The sequence below is a fragment of the Ahaetulla prasina genome, chromosome 1 (assembly GCF_028640845.1).
Source record: "Ahaetulla prasina isolate Xishuangbanna chromosome 1, ASM2864084v1, whole genome shotgun sequence".
NCBI lineage: Eukaryota > Metazoa > Chordata > Lepidosauria > Squamata > Colubridae > Ahaetulla > Ahaetulla prasina.
In genome coordinates, this window is record NC_080539.1 from 141,516,919 (window position 1) to 141,536,715 (window position 19,797).

A 19,797-nucleotide genomic window follows, 5' to 3' on the forward strand; every position below is an offset into this window, starting at 1 on the left:
TTAGATGGGACCCTTCCAAATTCAGGAGCATGTCCAAAACCTCCAGGCCTCACATGCTGATCTCAGTGGAATGTTAAATTATTTAACCTGGGCTGCAAGTGATTACATTTAAAAAACGAATAGAGCTGAATATGTTTTGCAAACTAGTATAATTCAAACAAGCCCTATGTTCTTTCGACTCGGCAAGTAGTCAGGTGAATTGCATGCTAAATTTTAAGATCGATCTGTTGACACAGTTCTTTTTGGAGAGGTCATTACTCCCATCCTGTTAGAGAACTCTATACTGGCTGGTTGGGGAGGGGGAGTAACTTTGTGGCAGTAGAAGGGTTAATTCATTCCTCCCCCCCCCACCTCACTTTGCCAGTTTCAAATTACAATGAGAAGCCTCTTCTCTCCCAGCAGGATTGTGCTTACATTAGCTTTCAGATCTCTTGAAGGGAGCTGCTCTATTTTTGCCTGGTAGAGGTGAAAATCACTTTTAAGGAACTGCAAAAGATTGGATGGATATTGAGAAGGGGAGGGGTCCTTTTTTTTTTTTTTTTTTTTACATCACTGGGTGAATTCAGAGGAAGATGTTTTCAAGCCTGTGATGCATGTTTCAGATGGGCTGGACATTACAAATGTTAATAGGCTCAGCTGGGTGCTGAAAAAAAAAACACCAAAGGGAAATTACACCATCACCAAGCTGTAGTTGAAGACAGAAAGCTGGCATTTAGGAAAGGACAGCAAGGTGGAAAAAGAGTTATCTGGTTGGGGATTAGGAATCAGAGCATGAGGGGACTCTGCTGATTATGGCAGTTTGACAAGATGATCTGTTGTTTCATTCAAAACTATCTCCAAGTCTGATCATCTCAAGGTTTTGACTAGGAATGCCTGCATCAAATGATCAGCTTCTGGGAACCTGCTCCACCAGTGAAGGAGAATCAGTAACAGCAGTAGAAAACTGGACGTCTGAATTTCAGCTTTCATAGAACTGCAGGCAGCCGGCCACGGCCCATCATATTCAAGAAGTGGAAAAAGATGATCAAAATGAGGGGTGCGGTAATGGCAACGCTGACATGAGGCATAGGTAATTCATTGTTCATCGTTCATCTTTTTTTTATTTTAACCTTCTTTGGTCCTGGGAACACCAGACTTCGTACGAGACCAAAAAAAGGAAAATACAACATTATTTCAAAGTTATTTGCGCATTTTGTTTTGTTTTATTTTATTTTAAAATGGACCAAACTCTGTTCAAAGTTCTATTGAGCTTACTCTGGAATTATTGGCTTTTAATGGATTATGCTAAGGCGGGCATGGGGGACAACCATGTCCACTCCAGTTTTATTTATCGGAGATTGCGGAACCACGAGAGGCGAGAGATCCAAAGAGAAATTCTTTCCATCCTGGGTTTACCACATAGACCCAGGCCATTTTCAGCTGGAAAACAAGCTTCCTCAGCACCCCTCTTCATGCTAGATCTCTACAATGCAATGGCAAATGAACAGGATCCCGAAGAGTTGGAATATTTGGTGAGGGGATCATCCCCAAGTGGAGAGGGCAAAGGGCTACGGAAAGGCTACTTGGCGTCTCCAAATGGATACTCCCGAAGAATATACATATCACGGACAAGTTCACTGCCTACACAAAGTCCCACCTTAGCTAGCCTGCACGACACCAACTTTCTGAATGATGCAGATATGGTCATGAGCTTTGTCAATTTAGGTATGTTGCCAGTTTCATTTTGTTTTCCTTTGTTTGAAATCTGCTCTGGGATGGACAAAATAGGTGAGCAAGAGCCTTTACTTTTAAAGGCAAAAATTGGCCCCTGGAAGAGATACTACAACTACAAAATGGAATTGGGCAAATGGTAAACCAGCTATTAAGTAGGTAGCCCTGGATAGGGGGAGGTTTCTCTTACCTTTAATAAAAGTCAATTTCAATAACTTTTTCTTCTTTCACTGATGTAATTAAAATGATTACATTAGCCCAAGAATAATTTTTAAAAATTAGACCAAAAAAAAAATCATGCAAACATATTGGTATATGCTTTGCAAATCAGAACAAGATTATAGAAGATAACTAGTAACTGTCTGTACTTCAAGGATGATAGAATTAGACATTCGAACACCTGGGGGTGGGGGAAATGTTTCATATTTGACAAGTTTCTCACAGGTGATTCTTGTTTGCAAGAAGAATCACTTGGGGAGAGCGCTTGTGGAATTCGCGAACCTGCATGCAGAATTTGTGGCCTTTAAAGGATTTCAAATGTTTCAGGTATGGTGGCGTTTCCTTTCTGAAATTAAGTTTCCAAATCATGTGTTGTTGTCTCTTTGCTATTTTATATTTGCAATTTTTATTTTGGCAAAGATTCTATTCTGGATCACTGGGTTTTTATTTTATTTAGCTTTAAAAAAATCTTTCTCTTTCCCACATGCTTTTAAAAATGTGAAATTAAACTCTAGGATAGAAACTTTCTATTTATTTTAAACTACAATGATTTAGAGAGGAATAATTATTTCATAATGCAAGAAGGTGTGAAAAGTGGTAATATTATGGATGTTATCAAAATATTTCCGCACCTATGAATTATGAATTTCACATTGTAGAGAAAAATCCATAAACGGTGCTGGATTGAAAGTCTTTTCAACATTTTAACACATATTTGCCAAAGATTTCAATGAAAAGTAAACCGTCATATAAAGGAAGATTAATTCATCTCCTTCCTCCTTTCCTAGAAATATTTTCTATAAGAGCTTTAAACAGCAGCATGAAACTCTAAAATACCTTTAAATGACATGCTCCATTTAAGCTGGTTCTAATTATAGTAGGTTAGCACAATTTTTAGTTGATAATTATTTAGAAACAACATTCATCAGAAGTTTAGCAATCAGAAATAAAACAATATTTGCGAATAATAATTTAGGGCAAAAGTATTTTGAAAAGTACTTTTCAAAACTTAGTGAAAAGTATCCACAAATGCAGTGCGATTTAGGGGCACTGTATTTTTTTTAAAAAACAGAACAACTGCAAATATTCCCCTTTTCTCTTACCTTTACATTTGAAATTATTTAATGTGTTCTACAGCCACAACTAAATTGAAATGTCTATATAAAGAATTGGTCATATTGAATGCATACTTTGTATAAGCATTTTAATAAGAGATTTAAGGTACATTGACCCCTCATTTATCAGTTAGCTTTAATTCTTAAACTGTCTTCTATTGGTCTAAAAACAGATTCTGTAAATGCATTATTAAGCAGATGACTGCTATTTTTTCTCTTCAGATTGTGGTTGTTGGGCTTTTATAAACAAATAGGATTCCTGTTCATGTGCATTCAACATTATCTGTGATGACAATTCAATTTACTATAAGGTCATTCCCCTCCCCCAGACTACTAAGCTTTCATAAATTGTATTATTAGATAACAGTAGCTGTTGTGTTAAGAAACATCCCAGTGCATGGTCTATACTGAAACCTGATTTTTCTAACTCTTGAAATGTATAGATATCATTAAAATGAAAAGCTTGCGAAGATAAATCCTTATCTGGTTTATATGGCCTATTAAACTGATATTTAACCTTTCAAAGTAGATTAACGTTAGGTCACTTCTTGCTCTCTTTGTAGTTTGGCAGAATTTCAATGCATTAAGCACCCTCTTCATTAAGGCTAGATAAATAATTTTGGTGAAACTAAGAGAAATCTTAATGCAATTAAAGTGCATAAAATATCATGCCAAAGAGCAACCCTTCGTATTCTGTATCTGACAATCAATGACAATTATAATTAAAAGCACTACAAAGAAAAATGGTAATGATAAATGAATCTTTGGTCATATAGTGGAAATCGGTGGAGGTTTACACTATCCATCATCTGCAATCAAGTTGCTTTCTTCTGGAAGTAGTCCTGACTCTTAAAGTGGAGGGCCATTATCAAATTACAGTACATTAATCCCCCACGAGATGATAAAGAATTTACATAAATCATTGCATCTGCCAAACTCTAACGATTTAAAAACTTCTACACTAAAAATAACAAATGGGAGGTGTTAAGACCTAGAAATGCTGTTTGCTGGGAGCTTGAGGTAATAAAATTTCATCCTTGAGGGACATCTGAATTTAAGGCAGAAAAAAGAAAAATCCTCTGGGGGAAGAAAGATGGTTTCTGTCATAATAATTACGCTGGTGGAATAACTGCTGATAATGTTTGCTTGCTTTGCTAATAAAATTTAAAATGCCTGAGAGGGTATTAAAAATAGATCCACTGGTAAAAAAAGTAAAATGAAGTCATTTAAAGTTAAAGGTTTGGTTTGTTTTCAATATTCTCTTTCTTTTTCCTTCCAAAATGTGAAGCTGAAGCGTTTTGCCATTTTCTCCACCATTAGCATTCTATATAACCCCATCTTCTTTTCCTTTCCCACCGGCATTCTAATCTTGATGAAAAACATTACTGAGAGATAGTTCTTAGTGCCTTGCTTTTTCCCCCTGTCCTGCTCTGCTCATGTCCTCTTCCAAATTTTTTTGTTTCTGCCTTTTCCACCTGGTTCCCCCGTTCCCTAATTTGCAAAGTTTTACTTTTTAACTGTAGCTTTTAACTGGTTTTTATTTACTTTTAATGGTTGACAGTTGTAGTGGTTAATTGTGTTTTAATTGTGTACGCTGCCAAGAGCCACATGCGTGAGATGGGCAGCTATATAAATTCAACAGGTAAATAGATACTGTAGGTAGATAGGTAAACAGACAAACTGACTTAAATAGTAGGCATATATTTTTCATTTTTTTAAAAACAGATAGCCAGGTTATTCTAGAAAGATGGATACATGCATAACATTGTCTTGGCGGCTTTCATTCAACGGTGAATCAGAGCTTCAGAAAAAATTGGTCTGAAATGCTCCAGTCAACAGATATATAGAAATCCATCAGCAATTTGAACCAACCACAATATTTTCAAACACCTACTTTAATTTTAACAGGAACTTACATCAATTACTAATTCTCAGTGTTTTTTGTTTTTTGTTTTGCTTGATTGAAGGAAACGGAACTGTTTGACAAATCCTGTTTAGATAGACAGATTATTTGTTTAAGTATGTACTGGTGTATACTTGCTTTTTAACTTGAACTACAGAAGTGGCACACCAAGTCTCTGTTGTTGTTAGTAATCAGCTGTTATTGGATAGGAATATATTTTAATCTATGCTACTGAGACTATTCAAATCTGACTGAATTTATTATTAAAAGCAATCCTCTAGCTTCGCTAAGATTCAAGCTACCGGTACTTAGATAAACCTGAACTGAGATGTGGGTGGATGATGGGAGATTCAGATTTTTTTCCCCCGTGAAAAAGCAATGAAATAACATATGATTGTTCAATTATTTAGAGAATATAAGGATGACCAATTATTTATTTTCATTTAGTACATCAGCAAGAGAGTGGCATACTCAGTTTTGAAAGCAGTACACAGTTTTTCGCTTAAGCTTTAGTAATTTCAGCAGGACTCACACAGATCTCCAGCAACTATGAACAGTGTTGAAATAATTACAGGTTACCACACCACAAATGTTTAGTACATTATTCTGGCAGTTGATGTTAGCCTTTATAGAATGGAGTATGAAATAATTAAAAAATACAGACGTATTCCTTTTTGGTTAGCAAATCCAATAACATGGATGTACATTTTCCTTACAGAAATAGAACAGCTAAATCCATCTTGGTTTCATTTAAAGTGAGGGACATTTCCTAGGCCTTGCGGATCTAGTGACCACTTTTTAGAAGAACAGAGTATTTTTACTATCTAAATCCTTGATTTCCAGCAGGGCCCTTTGAGGGTCACAATGTACTTCTTGATAAACTTCTTACTATCCATGCAGCTTTCTGTGTTGCCTACTTTTATTTTATTTTATTTTAATTTTTAATAGTTCACTTTAAATGAAAGCATGAATGGGAAGCTATCACAAAGTAATAACTTTGAATATCACCCATACAGGTATTTCTATTATTGACTCTAGGGCCAGAGGTTTATAATACATTATTTATCAATATTTCAAAAGCAGTTATTTGCACTTTTTATCTCCTGGATTTGAAATAACCTCAACATCTATTTTTCTCAAAAAAAGACAGGAAAAAGAAACTAAACCCTGACATAAATGAGCAATAATCTGAGAGAATCTGATTGAAACTGATCATTAGGAGTGGATGTGAGGGGGACCTAAATGTGTTTTTGTGTGTGTGCATACATATAAAAAATTCACTGTTAATAATTTTGCCTCTGGGAGGTAGACAGATAAAACTCTGCTTGTTGTTTCCTTTCAAAGTTGCCTTTTCAGACTAAACACAGTCTTTGGGTGGGAAGCTGTGGGTTACATACTATACATACTTTACGAGGAAAACAAAACCTCATAGCAACCCTGGATAGCAATTAAAGTAATCTGAAATGATCCTTTGATTGATGCGACTTTTTGTTTCCTGGAGACCCTTGTGGTGCACAATATTCCCAAGCAGCACGGCTATTCCGAAATAAAGACTACTGTGACAGCCATCTCTGGCCTTTACGAACAAGAAGGCTGGCTGCTGGTTATTGCCTATTGTTGAAGGGAAAATAAAACATGAAAAATAGTTCTTCATTGTGGAGGTGTAATTTTCTTTCTTGCTCCCCTGGTGATTCTTCCAACTTCAAAGCCAGAAGTTGCAATACAAACTCTGAACTCTTTGAGCCTTAGGAAATGCTTGTCTGCATACAGCAACCATCATCATTATCATTGCGTCCCATGACTAGCATTAGAAAGAGGCATTGGTGGACTCCTGCAAAGGGTAAAGCCATGGTATGGCTCTCCTGTTGTGGTCTGGAACTTCTAGTCTTATATTTCCTTCTTTCTATTTCCTAGTCTCTCTTCTCCAAGGGTTTGAACTATAGCAAGAGTGAGGTGAGAGAAAAGCAAAGGAAAAGATAGAGGTAGTCCTTGACTTATGACCATGGCTGAGCCCAAAATTTCTGTTGCTAAGCAAGACAAGCTATTCAGTGATTTTTGCCCCATTTGATGACCTTTCTTGCCACGGTTGTTAAGCGAATCACTGAAGTTGTAAAGTTAGTTACACGGTTGTTAACTGAATCTGGCTTTTCAATTCACTTTGCTGAATTGAAAGTCGCAAAAAACAAAACAAAACACATGACCCTGGGACCCCACAACCATCAAAAATACATGCCAGTTGCTAAACATCTGAAAGTTTAGATCACAGGGATGCTGCAACGGTCGTAAGTGTGAAAAATAATCCTACGTCACTTTTTTCAGTGCCATTGTAACTCTGAATGGTCACTAAACAAATTGTTATAAGTGGAGGACTACCTACAGGACCCTCCAAAACCTTGATGTACTGTCACTGCTTTCAAACATCTGAAAGTGTGAGATTGCATGATTGGTATTTCTTGCTTGATGAAGATGAATGCATTTTTGAATCAACTTAAATTGTTCCAACCAAACTTAAAAACAGGAACACAATATATTCTAACCAAACCTGAATAGTGTCACCAGTTAAGACAATTATCAATTATGCAAAATGATACAAAAATTCAGAAAGAATCTGCGTTGTCTTGAGAAATGTTGTACTGAGGAATGATTGTTTATATAAAAAATAAACATAAACCATCTGTCCACAAATGAGTTCCAATTGTGTTCATCTGTCAGATATGCATAACTGTTAAAGTAATTTTTTGCAATGAGTTCAAGGGCAGAATTTATCCTTGCGGTCATTAACCACCCTGTTTCTTTTGTCTACCTGCTGGCATTCCAAGATTTTGGGGGGAGTGGAAGGAATATGTTGGGGAGAAATATGGGAGGTCTTGGCCTTGCAAAAAGTCCCCTTGTTTCTGAAAGACAACCAGCAATCGAAAAGAAATCAGGTGATGTGAAAGAAAGAAGCCAACACTCATGTCTAATGTCGTGGCTGATATGAACTCAGCCAATCGTAAATGTGGCCATTCTTCTATCACAAACTGTCTCACCCAAATTTCATTGAATGCTGTTTCTTTGTACTTTCATTCAGTGGTGGGCTGCAAATAATTTAACAACCAGTTCTGGGTGGGCATGGCTGCTAGGTGGGCATGCTGGGTGGGCGTGGCTGGGTGGGTGTCATGTGAATGAGTGGGCATGGCCTACTCTACATCACTCACATGGGTGGTGTCTGTATGGGATTGGCAGGGTTGGGGAGGGAATCCAGGGGTCTCCGGTGGGGGTGGGTGGGAGTAAAGAAAGACCCAAAGTGTGTGTGTGTGTGTGTGTGTGTGCAATCTTTCACAGGGGAAGCTGGAAGCTGGAATAGAGCAGGCTAGGCTGCGGGGAAGGCAGGCAAGCATGGCTGGACTGCGGGGAAGGCAGGCAAGCAGGCTAGGCTGTGGGGAAGCCAGCAGGAAAGGCAGGCAAACATGGTGGGGGCAATGTGGGAGGTAGTTAGGCAACAAGCAAAGGAAGACTCACCAGGCAGAGATCAGCTGGGCCGCATAGTCGAAGCAAGCGAGGGAACCAGAGAGCAGCAGCAGCTATGCCACGGGGATGACTCCAGCCATCACCCAAGGCAGGCAAGGCACGACAAGGAGTGAGTGGGAGGGGCAGGGAGGAAAGGGGCAGGGCCAGCCAGTGGTGGCATTTGCCGGTTCGGCGAACTGCACATAATCTTAACTATCGGTTCGCCCGGACCAGCAGCAGCCCACCTCTGCTTACATTGATGAGCAAATAAAACATTATTTCTCCATCTATGGAAACCAATGGTAGTCAACAACAATACAAGTGTTCAATTTATTCCTCCAAAATAATGTTAGCAATATATGGAAAATATGTCCCCAATTTTCCAGATCTGATGTGTTTGAAATATCATGGCTAGTAATTTTAAATTCATTTCTCCCCTCAAAAAGAAAAAAAACCTTAATCACATGACAAATCTTAATCAACATTTTAAATCCAATTACTGGTAATGTAGGAATGGTTTGGTGAGCTTAGACTAGTCAGCTAGTTACCTCTGGAAAGTATTGGAAAATCAAAGTTAGAAGTTAGTGATCATCCTTGTTTATATTTCCAATATTTAGACATATTTTCTTTAAAAATTGTGATTTATTTCATCCCTTCTTGATATATCTACAGAGCAGAACCAGGCACAGTTCCCAAAATATAGACAGAATATAATAACCGTTCAGGAAGACTGCTTATGTCTAACAAGTTTGAAATATTGAAATTGAAAAACCAGTTAAACTAATGATGTGTTGCGATGAGGATGGGGGTCCCAACATATTAATAATAGTCTTTTGTGTGAAGAAGCACTTATTTTGTCCATCCTGAATCTGCTAGAGATCAATTTTCTTGACTTACCAATTTTTCTTTTACCAGCAGTTATCTACTTACAACCATTTGTAAAAGCTTCAATTAGACCTGTAAATCATTCTTAAAGGAGAAAATTGAAAACAACTTGCATACAAAGAAGTACAGCTGAGAAATAACTGAACAGATAAACATAGGAATGTATCAAGTTAGGTATACTCTTATACCTTGGCAGCTAGGTGGTGCCTTCCAAATAGGTTGACCTATAATTCCTTTCATCTTAACCATGATGGACTGTGGTGATAGTAGCCATGATACAACATACCTGGAAGATATCATGTTAGGGAGGGTAGATTTTTTAAGCAATGGCTTTTCCAGTTTGGGAGAACCAGTTTGATGTAGTGGTTAAGGCACTAGACTAGATTCTAAGAGAGTATGGCTATCAGATCTAGATTGCAACAATCAAGAGAATCATGAGTTGGCAGCAAATAATCACATTTTGTCTTTATCGTCATCTAGTGGAGAAATTTGCAGGCCATGTTTGGTTGTTCCAATTGTCATTCATTTTTTAAAATGAATTAAGAAGTTTCAGGTTGGTTGGCACTTGAGATATATTTATATGGAGGTACTGCAGATGACACCTGGAAGCTGTTGTTAAGGTCTAGAATTTTTTTTTTTGCCAGACCTGTCAACTCATTTCAGAGTCTAACCTTTAGAACAAAAGCTACTGCTGATTGATTGTCTGTAGGGAATTACACTAGTTTTAAATATTTTCATTACCATCATTTTTGGAATTAAAATAATTACAACGCAACACAACTCTCATTTTTTCCCCTAACATCAAAGTTCCACATTCCTCAATGTTATAGAAGATCTGGATTTAAGACTTCATGGGTATTGATAAAGAATCAGTTTCAACTGACTGGCTTTCTTATTAGTATGAAAAGCATAATGCTTTATGCCTGCTAATGAAATCATTCAAGGTGGCAAACTAGAGAAGTAATGTCTTTTTAGTGTTGGCCTCATAGTTCAGTGATATCTTCAATGCAAACCTTAATTATGATGGCACAAATTCTTTCTGTGATTGCATTTGAAATGGGATAATGTGAAAGTAGAGTACATGTTGTTTGATCTATATTATTCCCTTCACATCTACAAGAAACTAGCTGATGGTGTATTGAGGAATCTAGTTCATCTGTAATAGTAAGCCAAGATTTTTAAAGAATAATTGAACAAAAGATAAAAGGTAAAGGCTCTGTTGAGTTGATGCCAATTTTTGATGAGTTCATAGATGCTTCTTTGTAGTCTTGTCAATAGTACTGCAGTGATTTGCCACTGAAGCTCCCAGATTTCCTGCTGGTCTCATGTATTAACATGTATTAAGCAGGATGAATCTTGCTTAGTGTCCCAAAATCAAATCAAGGCTAGTTAAACATTGCCCCTTTTATGGCCTTACTGAAATCACACAAGCAAATCCATTGCAGTTTAGGATTATATATGAATTAGGAAATAGAGTGATAATACTTATGTGGTTATCACTTACACTTTTTATAAGTTTAACTCTGACAAGCTTATCTCAGATCAGCCAATAAAGTTAATTTTCTAATTTTTAAAAATATATAATCCTTCTGTCTTCATTCATGTTAAGTGTTCTTCTCTCCTTCCCCTTTGTAAATTACAGTCTCACAAAGAGTTTTAGTAGGTTGTAGTAGCATCTGTCCTTAATTAGTGAGCTTGTGGAATTCTTATAATCACTAATTATTATTTGATCCTTAAGTACACAAAAAATTGGATTCAGATTTAGATAGTTTTAGGATTGAACTTAATGGAACACTCTAGTCATGACTAAAGTAAGATGGTTGTTTCACTGGCTTGCACCAGGAATCTACAACTTTTGAGAGCTGTTGCACATCAGGAGTTGGGAGAACCTGTTGTGAGCATTCTTTAAAAAATCAGAAGACACTCTCAGTTTACAGAATGCTAGTGATGTCATTCCTTCTGCAGGGCACCCTCTCAGTTTCTCAAATGTTTGTTTTCTACCAAAATTTATAGGGGCCATTTGGCACCCAGAGGCATTTTTAGAAAGATATATGAGATTTCTACTTAAGTGTTGCCTCACTCCAGCTATCTTCCCATCCCCCATCTTCTTACTAAAACAATTTAAAAAAGATATGAAAAGTATTGGAGCGAGTGCCCTACTAGAGTTCCATAGGCATATCCTTTCATTCCAGCCAGTGAAGCTGAGAGCAATAGCCTTTCCTATCCCAAGGCATGGATGTGCAGGGAGAACACAACGCAGCTATAATGTACTTGGCCATCAAGGACTTGCTCTTTGGAACCCACAGGTTAAGGGATGAGGGTTGCTGTGATGTACAAAGAGAAGCTGAGATCAGAAGAGATGGAAAAAGGGGGTCACTTTCAACAACGAAGGTCCTTGTTCAGAGTCCAATTTGTGAGAGCTACCTTGCCTTTCAAAGTTGATATTTGGTTCAGCAAAGCAGTGGGGTTCCCCGTTTGCTCATCTCTTGAAACAACAGTCCGTGCTGAAGAATTTGATAAACCACCAGCAGGCAAAATCAGCAGGCAGAGTGACAACTGTTTTGTTTGTTTTGGTGGAGTGTTGGTTATGGGGCCAAGTTTGGTTTTGGCTGATGATCAAAATCATTTCTGGGCAAAGCTGACACAAGAACCTTTCAGCCATAGCTGTGGTTGGCCCTCATGCCAAGTCAGAGGTTTCTTAAAATGTCACTGCTAGTCTTGTGTTTAACTTTGTAACCTTCCCAAATGTGTATGTAGGTTCATGTCTATCTGTGTGTCTTGGGTTTGTTTTTTCCCCTAATGTAAGTGGACGGTTGTATGGGCAATACATGTATAAATAAAAGGCATTGGCGCTTCCATCATTAGCAAGTAAAGCATTGCTTGGGGAAATCAGTATTGATCCAAATTTCTATCTTGATTTACATCTTTGGAAGCAAACTGTTTCTCTATACCATTTTCTTAAAGAGTAACTTTCAATAATTAGTCTCTTTGGGTTTTGGCAATCAATACTTTGCATTCATTAAAATCCTGATCCCATTTTAAATCTATTTTTATCTCCTGACCATCTGACTTCTACTGTTAATTTAGTTGCATTGTCTTCTGCCGTTCTTAAATGAGAGATTTTTTTAAAAAAGAAAATATTCATGGTGGAGAAAGTGAAAGTTAATAATAAGAATTACAGAGACTGAGGTCCTTGTCTTGAGGATTTCTTTAGCTTTGAACCTTGGGTTTTTCAGTGAAAAGTGAAATAGTCAATTAAGTGGTTTTCAATTTTGTTGTTGAAAAGGAGAAGTGCTTTCCTAGGGTGATAAAGGGGTTTCCTGTTTGTTTTGGAAGAAAGGTGCAATGGTTTCCAAAAGCATTAATCAAGAAATATAAATCACTCTGTAGTAAAATTATAATTCTTCTAAGGGGCATACATCTGGAATGAGAATTCTTGTTTTTTGTTAGGACAGGCTGTTGAGCTACATACCATACTCCTCTATTGCCTACTCAAGCTGGACAGCAGCGTTTCAAGGTTTCAGGAGCATAGCTATTGGCACTATGTACCTGTGCTGTTATATATCTGTGCTGCTGCTGATGTCACCATTGGTGATGGGCAGTTAGAACACTGATGGGCCCTTTTCAGTGGTGAAATTCATTTTTTTTACTACTGGTTCTGTGGGTGTGGCTTGATGGGTGTGATGTGGTTTGGTGGGTGTGGCTTAGTGGCAGGGGAAGGATGCTGCAACATGTCTATTCTCACCCCACTCCAGGGGAAGAATACTGCAAAATCCTCATTCCGTCCCCACTCCTGAAGGAAAGATATTGCAAAAATCTCCATTTCCACCCTGCACTTGGGCCAGCCAGAGGTGGTATTTGCCGGTTCTCTGAACTACTCCAAATTTCCGCTACCAGTTCTCCAGAACCTGTCAGAACCTGCTGGATTTCACCCTGGCCCTTTTCCTTCTCTGTCCTAAATGATGGGGTAGGTTCAGGTTTTCACTAACAAAAGTCAATTCACATTTCCAAATGTCTGGATCTTCAAGAAAACAAAACCAGAAAAACTAGAGAGGACAGGATACAGGAATCTTCTGTATATACAAACTGTTATATATACTGAGCTGAATGTAAAACTCCAAATTCAAGTAACCACAATGTATTCAATTTTATATCACAATGAGGATAAGATCTCTATTCTCTCAACACACATGCACATTCTTTTTTTTTTCTCTAAGAGTATTTTTCAGTATTTTATACTCTGAATGCTGAGGATATGCTATATATGGAATACTCCATCCAATACTGTATAAAAAGGCCACCTTTATTTGGTAGTTATAAAGATACATTTACATCAATGAAAGTGAGGCATCATTTCTCAGGAAGATATTCAGATGCTTGAGCTCAGAAGTGGGTTTCAGCAAGTTCTGACCATTTCTGGAGAACCAGTAGTGGAAATTTTGAGTAGGTCGGAGAACCGGTAGTAAAAATTCTGACTGGCCCTGCCCCCATCTATTCTCTGCCTCCCAAGTCCCAGCTGATCAGGAGGAAATGGGGATTTTGCAGTAACCTTCCCCTGCCATATGCACTAACCCACCAAGCCATGCCACGCCCACCAAGCCACACCCACAGAACCGGTTGTAAAAAAATTGAAACCCACCACTGCTTGAACTGTATACTTTTATAATGAGCTAGCTTTCCAACAACTCCCCAAATATTTATGGGAAAGTATTTCATTTCTTAAATAAAAAATTTCCCGTGCTTTTGCTTTTTATTATGTTTATACAATGTATAAATGAGGCAGTTCTCAAGAGGGCAAGGGTCGCGTCCATGTTGTATCTACCCAAAATAAACTGAAACCAAGTGAATGGGACATTCCTGGAACAATCACCAAACAGCATTAACCCTATAACTTCAAATATGGGTATTAGGATACTTAGGTATTCTCAAGATCAGAATCTTAAAAAGAATTAAACTAACTTCGTAGCCTCATGAAAAAAAAATGTCCTGTAAGGTTGTCTCATACTTATAGCTAGCTTTGCACTGCTGAGGATTTGGCTAATCAGGAAGATAGAAAAGGGCATCAGTTTTCACGAAATACTCTTGTCATGAGCCATCTATTTATTTTAATAGTATGCCATGAAGGTAGAGCAGTAATGCAGGACAAGGGTTATCTTCTGAGCCTGCAGTTTCACCAATTGCCATGTATAATATTAGTTTTAAGAATATAGGAGACATTTCCTCAACGTAAATCCTGCAAAACCCACTCCTATCATGTATACTAGAATGCATTCTTTTTCTCGATTACATCTTTTATACCCCAATCATCCAACTTATTTTCCCCATGAGAAACTACAACTGGTTCCCCACTTTCACAAGGTGAGGGAGATTGTGGTTCTCACTGTGGGCACCAATTCTATGGAAGTTTTGGCTTTTAAAACCTCCCAAAGTGGAGCATAGCATTTAATTAAAAATGCATAGAACTATAGATATTCTATTATTTCATTTGCTGCTGAATTACTATTATGGACTGCTGAGAATTTGCTGATTGTAGTAGGTATAGATCTGATGAATAAATAAAGAAAATGTGCCAGATTGTGAAAATACAAATAAATGGCCTTTGTGACCTTGAAAAAAATGAATTCTTGTTGCCCCCATATTTGGAACTCTCCATAGAAAGTGATTGTTGTTAACAATCTAAAGGAGACTAGAGTTCAGTTGACTGCAGTCTATTAATCTCAGTTCCCATTGATCCTACATAATATGCCCAAAGATGAGGAATTATATGAACTGCATCCCAACAGGAATTATAAATGCCCCATTCAAATAATTGCTTCCATTCTGTATCTAATTTGTTGGCAATAATGATATTTTTAGCCTCTTTTACAAATTGTAGCATAGAACAAGCTGCCCTGAGTCATCTTATAGGGAAGATGAGGGAAAATTAATTAATTAAATGATAGATAAATAGACAGACAGACAGATAGATAGATGGATGTACTCTACTGTATTCTGCTGACTGTTTATTTTATGTAGCCATGATTCAACTTAAATATTTCTGTCTCATTCTTTAGAATAAAAAGCCTGTTAATCAAGCATGAAATCCTTATCCCAAGCTTGTAGCAAAAAAGGCAGCATATAAAAGGAATAACGCATGGGGCTGGGGGTGGGGGAGAGGAAAATAAACAGCAGTTATCATGTTGAAGAGTATTTCTTCCAATAATGAGTTGGAACAAATTGGAAATCATTTAGAGATGACAGAAGCCCATCGGTAGCTGGTTGCAGCAAAGCTGATAGGTCTAATCATATTTAGCACTTACAATTTAGATTTATATGCCACTTCATAGTGCTTTACAGACCTCTCTAAGCAGTTTTACAGAGTAGGCATATTGCCCCCAACAATTTGGGTCCTCATATTATCTACCTCGGAAGGATGGAAGCCTGAGTCAACCTTCAGCCTGGTGGGATTTGAACTGCCAAATTGCAGGCAGCAGCAGTCAGCAGAAATAACCTGCAGTACAGCACTCTAACCACTGTGCCACCATGGTTCTTCGTGGCTTTTGGTTGCAAACTGGAAATAATGGGCTATAAGCTGGAGACCGAGACTATGATGATTTTAAAGACTAATTTTCAACGCAATTCACATCTGAGTCATAACTTGCACACTGTTTTGAATGGGTGTCAAAAGTTCCAGTGAGGAAATGTGTAAGTCAAAGCAGATTTTGGCTCTCAGAAGCTCAAAGGGCAGAGTTAGGAGTATAATTAGAACTGGTATTTCCAAAAAAGAATTTCACATTGTTAAAAACTGAATATTTCACAGCTTACATTGTATGTAGTCATTTTTCCAGGCAAAATTTTCAGGGAGCATCAGGAGCAGTTTACTAATCTCCAACCTCTTTGAATCATTTTCCTCTACCACTTTTTTAAATGGTTTCTTTTCATTGCACCCCATTTCCTGTCAACATAACTAAAGTCAAGTACAGCTGTGCCCCAAGCAATGTAATATAGCTTGATTTTCCTCTTGTTTTTCACTCTTAACTAGGCGGAACAATTTATTTGAACCTATGGACAATTATGGACTCACCTTATACTCCCACTAATCAGAACCTAGAGAAAAGGACTGCCTTTCTAACAGGATATGAAGCAAATGTGGAAAATTTGTCTTTCCAGTTTGAAACAGACCTCTTACTGTATTCTGTATTCTATACCTGTATGGTATTAATTTCCCAAAGTTTCCATGACTGAAAAGGTAGTGTTAGCTCAATTCTTTAGAGGACTTTCCATTTTGAAGGTGGAAAATAGGTCTTGTGGGCTACACGTCCCATACATCTGTGTGCATTTAGGACCTAAGAAACTAGCAGGAAATCAAAGGGCTTCTATTTAATTTGACATCCAATGCAAAATTAACTCAGGCCCCATAGCCAGAGAGCTGAACTCTGACTTCTGAAAAGGTCTAGCTACAAGATTCTAAATATGAGCCAACTAGCAAAGTTATTTGCTATTTTTAAGAAAATGTTGGATAACCATCTGTCTGAGATGGTGTAGGGTTTCCTGCCTGGGCAGGGGGTTGGACTAGAAGGCCTCCAAGGTCCCTTCCAACTCTGTTGTTGTTGTTGTTATTATTATTATTTCAAATTTCAACAAATAATAAAGTAAGAACATATAAAACTTGGGTCTATATCGGGGTGAAATTCAGCTGGTTCTATCCAGCTCGGGCAAACCAATGGTGGCAGTTGCGGGAGACTCCGCCCACCCACATGGACGTCATGATGTTGCTTTTTGGTGACATTTTAAGCCTCTGTGCATGCGCAGAAGGCTTTGTGCATGCACATTTGTGAACCGGTAGGGAAGGTAAGTGAATTTCATCCCTGGTCTGATTACAATATCCTTTCCCCATGTGATGCTTCTTGGTATTTTGAAGCATGATGACCTCCAAATTTCCCATCAAACTCATCTAGTGTACCCCCTTTTGGGGAGAGTGGACTGGTGTTCATTTTCATATAGGAGAGAATGAACGATAATCATGTAACTATTTAAATAAGGTTATTATTATTCTCTTGGTCCCTAGAAGTTTCACTTGGTGAATCATTTCACAGTCAAATTTTTACAGAGCTCTTTAAGACCATGCATTGTTAAACTGGTCTCTTAAACTAGTCAAGACCATAAAGTTAAAGCATTTCTAGTCATGTCTGCTGAGTGGCCCAGTGATGTTGAATGACTATTTGTATGTGCTACTGTAACTTCCCTTTAGGATCATGGTCAGTAACCTATCACCTGTGGGCTAGATGAGGTCTGTTACCTGAACTCATTGGGTTCATTGTTTCTACATAGAATATATTTGCACAGCCACGCAAGAGAGAAAGAGGGTGCGCTCATTCTCTCTTTAGGTAACCATATGGGTGACCAGTTCTCTGCCTAGCACTAACAAGAACATAGAATCATAGGGCTGGGAGGAGGAACCTCAGAGATTTTCTAGTCCAACCCCCTGCTTAAGGAAGAAGACCTTATACCATCCCGCACAAATGGTTGGCCAGTCTATTTTTGAAAACCTCCAGTGATGGAGCACTCACAACAACAGGAGGCAAAAAAGCAAGCTATAAGATGGTAAAATAGTGGCGGTGATGAAATGGCCTCTGGAAAATGTTACTGATCCTACAGTGACATTAGGGCGACAAACCAGGATTTGGAGGGGTTTACTTATTATATTTTTATCCTACCTTTATTATTTCATAAGTAACTCAAGTCAGTGAACATACCTAATTCTCCTTCCTCTTCCTATTTGCCTCATAAGAACAACACTGTGAGGTAGGTTGGGCTGACTAAGAGGGACTGGCCCATGGTTACCCAGCTGGCTTTCAGGCCTAAGATGAACTCCCAGTCTCCTGGTTTCTAGGCCAGTACCTTCATCACTGCACCATAACTGGCTTTCATCAAAAGTGATGGTTCCCTGCATCATTCTGAAATGGCCAATAAGCACAGTTTTGATCCCACCTACTGCTGGTCACATGACTTTGCCACTGCTGTACTGTATGGCAAAGCATTAACAGATTTTACACACCTGTGGGTTGCTTTGGGAAGCTGCTGGCTTTCGGGGAAAAAAGACAGCTTTATTATTGGTACACCTAAGGATAGCTCAAGATTGTCACTGAGGGTCTAGAGCACGGGTGTGAAACTTGCAGCGTCACGTTGACATCACGTGACATATCGTGACTTTTTTCCCTTTGCGGAGCTGGGATGGGTGTGGCCTGCATGTGACGCATCCGGCCAATGGGTTGCCAGTTTGACACCCCTGATCTAGAGACAAGTTGGAGGCGGGGTCATGAGGGCAGGAAAAAAGATGCTGCCAGGACATGTTTTGATGCAAGAGGGGAGAGGACCAGTTTAGTAGCAAGAATGAAGCTTTCTTTCAAAGATAGTTAACCAATGAGTGGCTACAAAGTTATGTTTGTTTTGACATCCACAACACTGGTTGGATTTGGAAAATATAAAGATTTATAAATAAAATGAATAGTACATGTTTACAAATACGGTTGTCAGAATTACTTTGTGGGCTGAAATGGTTTTCTTATTTTAAACACACACACACACACACACACACATTTTCATGAAAGAATGATCAGGAGAGATTCTTCTTTGGTCTCTGAATTTCTTTAGGTTTCCCCCCCCCTTTTAATGAATAAAGAAAGAAAGAAAAAAATCTACCCAGAATTGCTTGATAGTGAGATGGTTGGCATATAAATTTAATTAGTAAATAAAATGCAATAAAAAGTACATTAAAATAAAGGCAACACCAGCATAAGCTATTATCAGAAAATACTAAGAATAAGATAGTTTGTAAAAAACAAACAAACTTCATGATGCTCAGGGTGTAGATAAGTCTCTGTCAAAGATTATTTGAAAGAGGAAGCACATGCACACAGTTGGTTGGGTTTTAAGTAGCTGAACAAGCATACAATGAAGTTACATGAACTGAGAGTTCAAAGGGTCATTTTGCTTACCAGCTATTTATCTAACATGTCTTGGGGTATTTGAAAACAGTAGGAACTATTCTCTGTCTTTAAGTTCTTTGGAGAAGTATAAATTCTGACTAAGATGAAAAAAAAAATGTAAATGCTTTAGTAGCCCAATTTCTCAAAGGCATGCATGTAACAAAATACATTTACTTTTCAGCAGTAATAATCTTGGAAAGCAAACAGCTAAAACATTTAATATCCATATAAAAATATTATGGAAGTTTTTAAACCTCTTGAATGTAAAACAGCTTATGGTGGTTGATTTTACTAATAGGTCCTCTTAGTTTCATTTTAGCAACCAACTAATAATCATTTTAAAATACGGATTCAGCCGAGTTCTATATATGTTTATTTTGAAGAGTGTTCCAAGCAAAAGTTTTACTAGGGATGGAGACGTAGGAAGCTTTTTGGTTTACTCAGTTTCTTATTTTTCCATCGCTGTAGCCGCTAGAGCCTCCCAAGATTGCACAACTGTGGCATGCAG

The 19,797-nt window shown here is 38.0% G+C and overlaps 1 protein-coding gene across 2 annotated transcripts in view; it reads left to right on the forward strand.

Moving 5' to 3' along the window:
• The first annotated feature begins 484 nt into the window (after nucleotides 1-484).
• BMP5 (bone morphogenetic protein 5) overlaps nucleotides 485-19,797 on the forward strand; it is a 59,118-nt gene continuing 39,805 nt past the window's right edge. Inside the window, exon 1 of one of the 2 annotated variants that reach the window (XM_058176911.1) lies at nucleotides 485-1,704. In XM_058176911.1, coding sequence (XP_058032894.1) covers nucleotides 1,218-1,704 — 487 coding nt within the window. In that variant the 5' untranslated portion in view covers nucleotides 485-1,217. The remainder of the gene's footprint in view (nucleotides 1,705-19,797) is intronic. The other variant, XM_058176901.1, reaches the window with a different exon arrangement.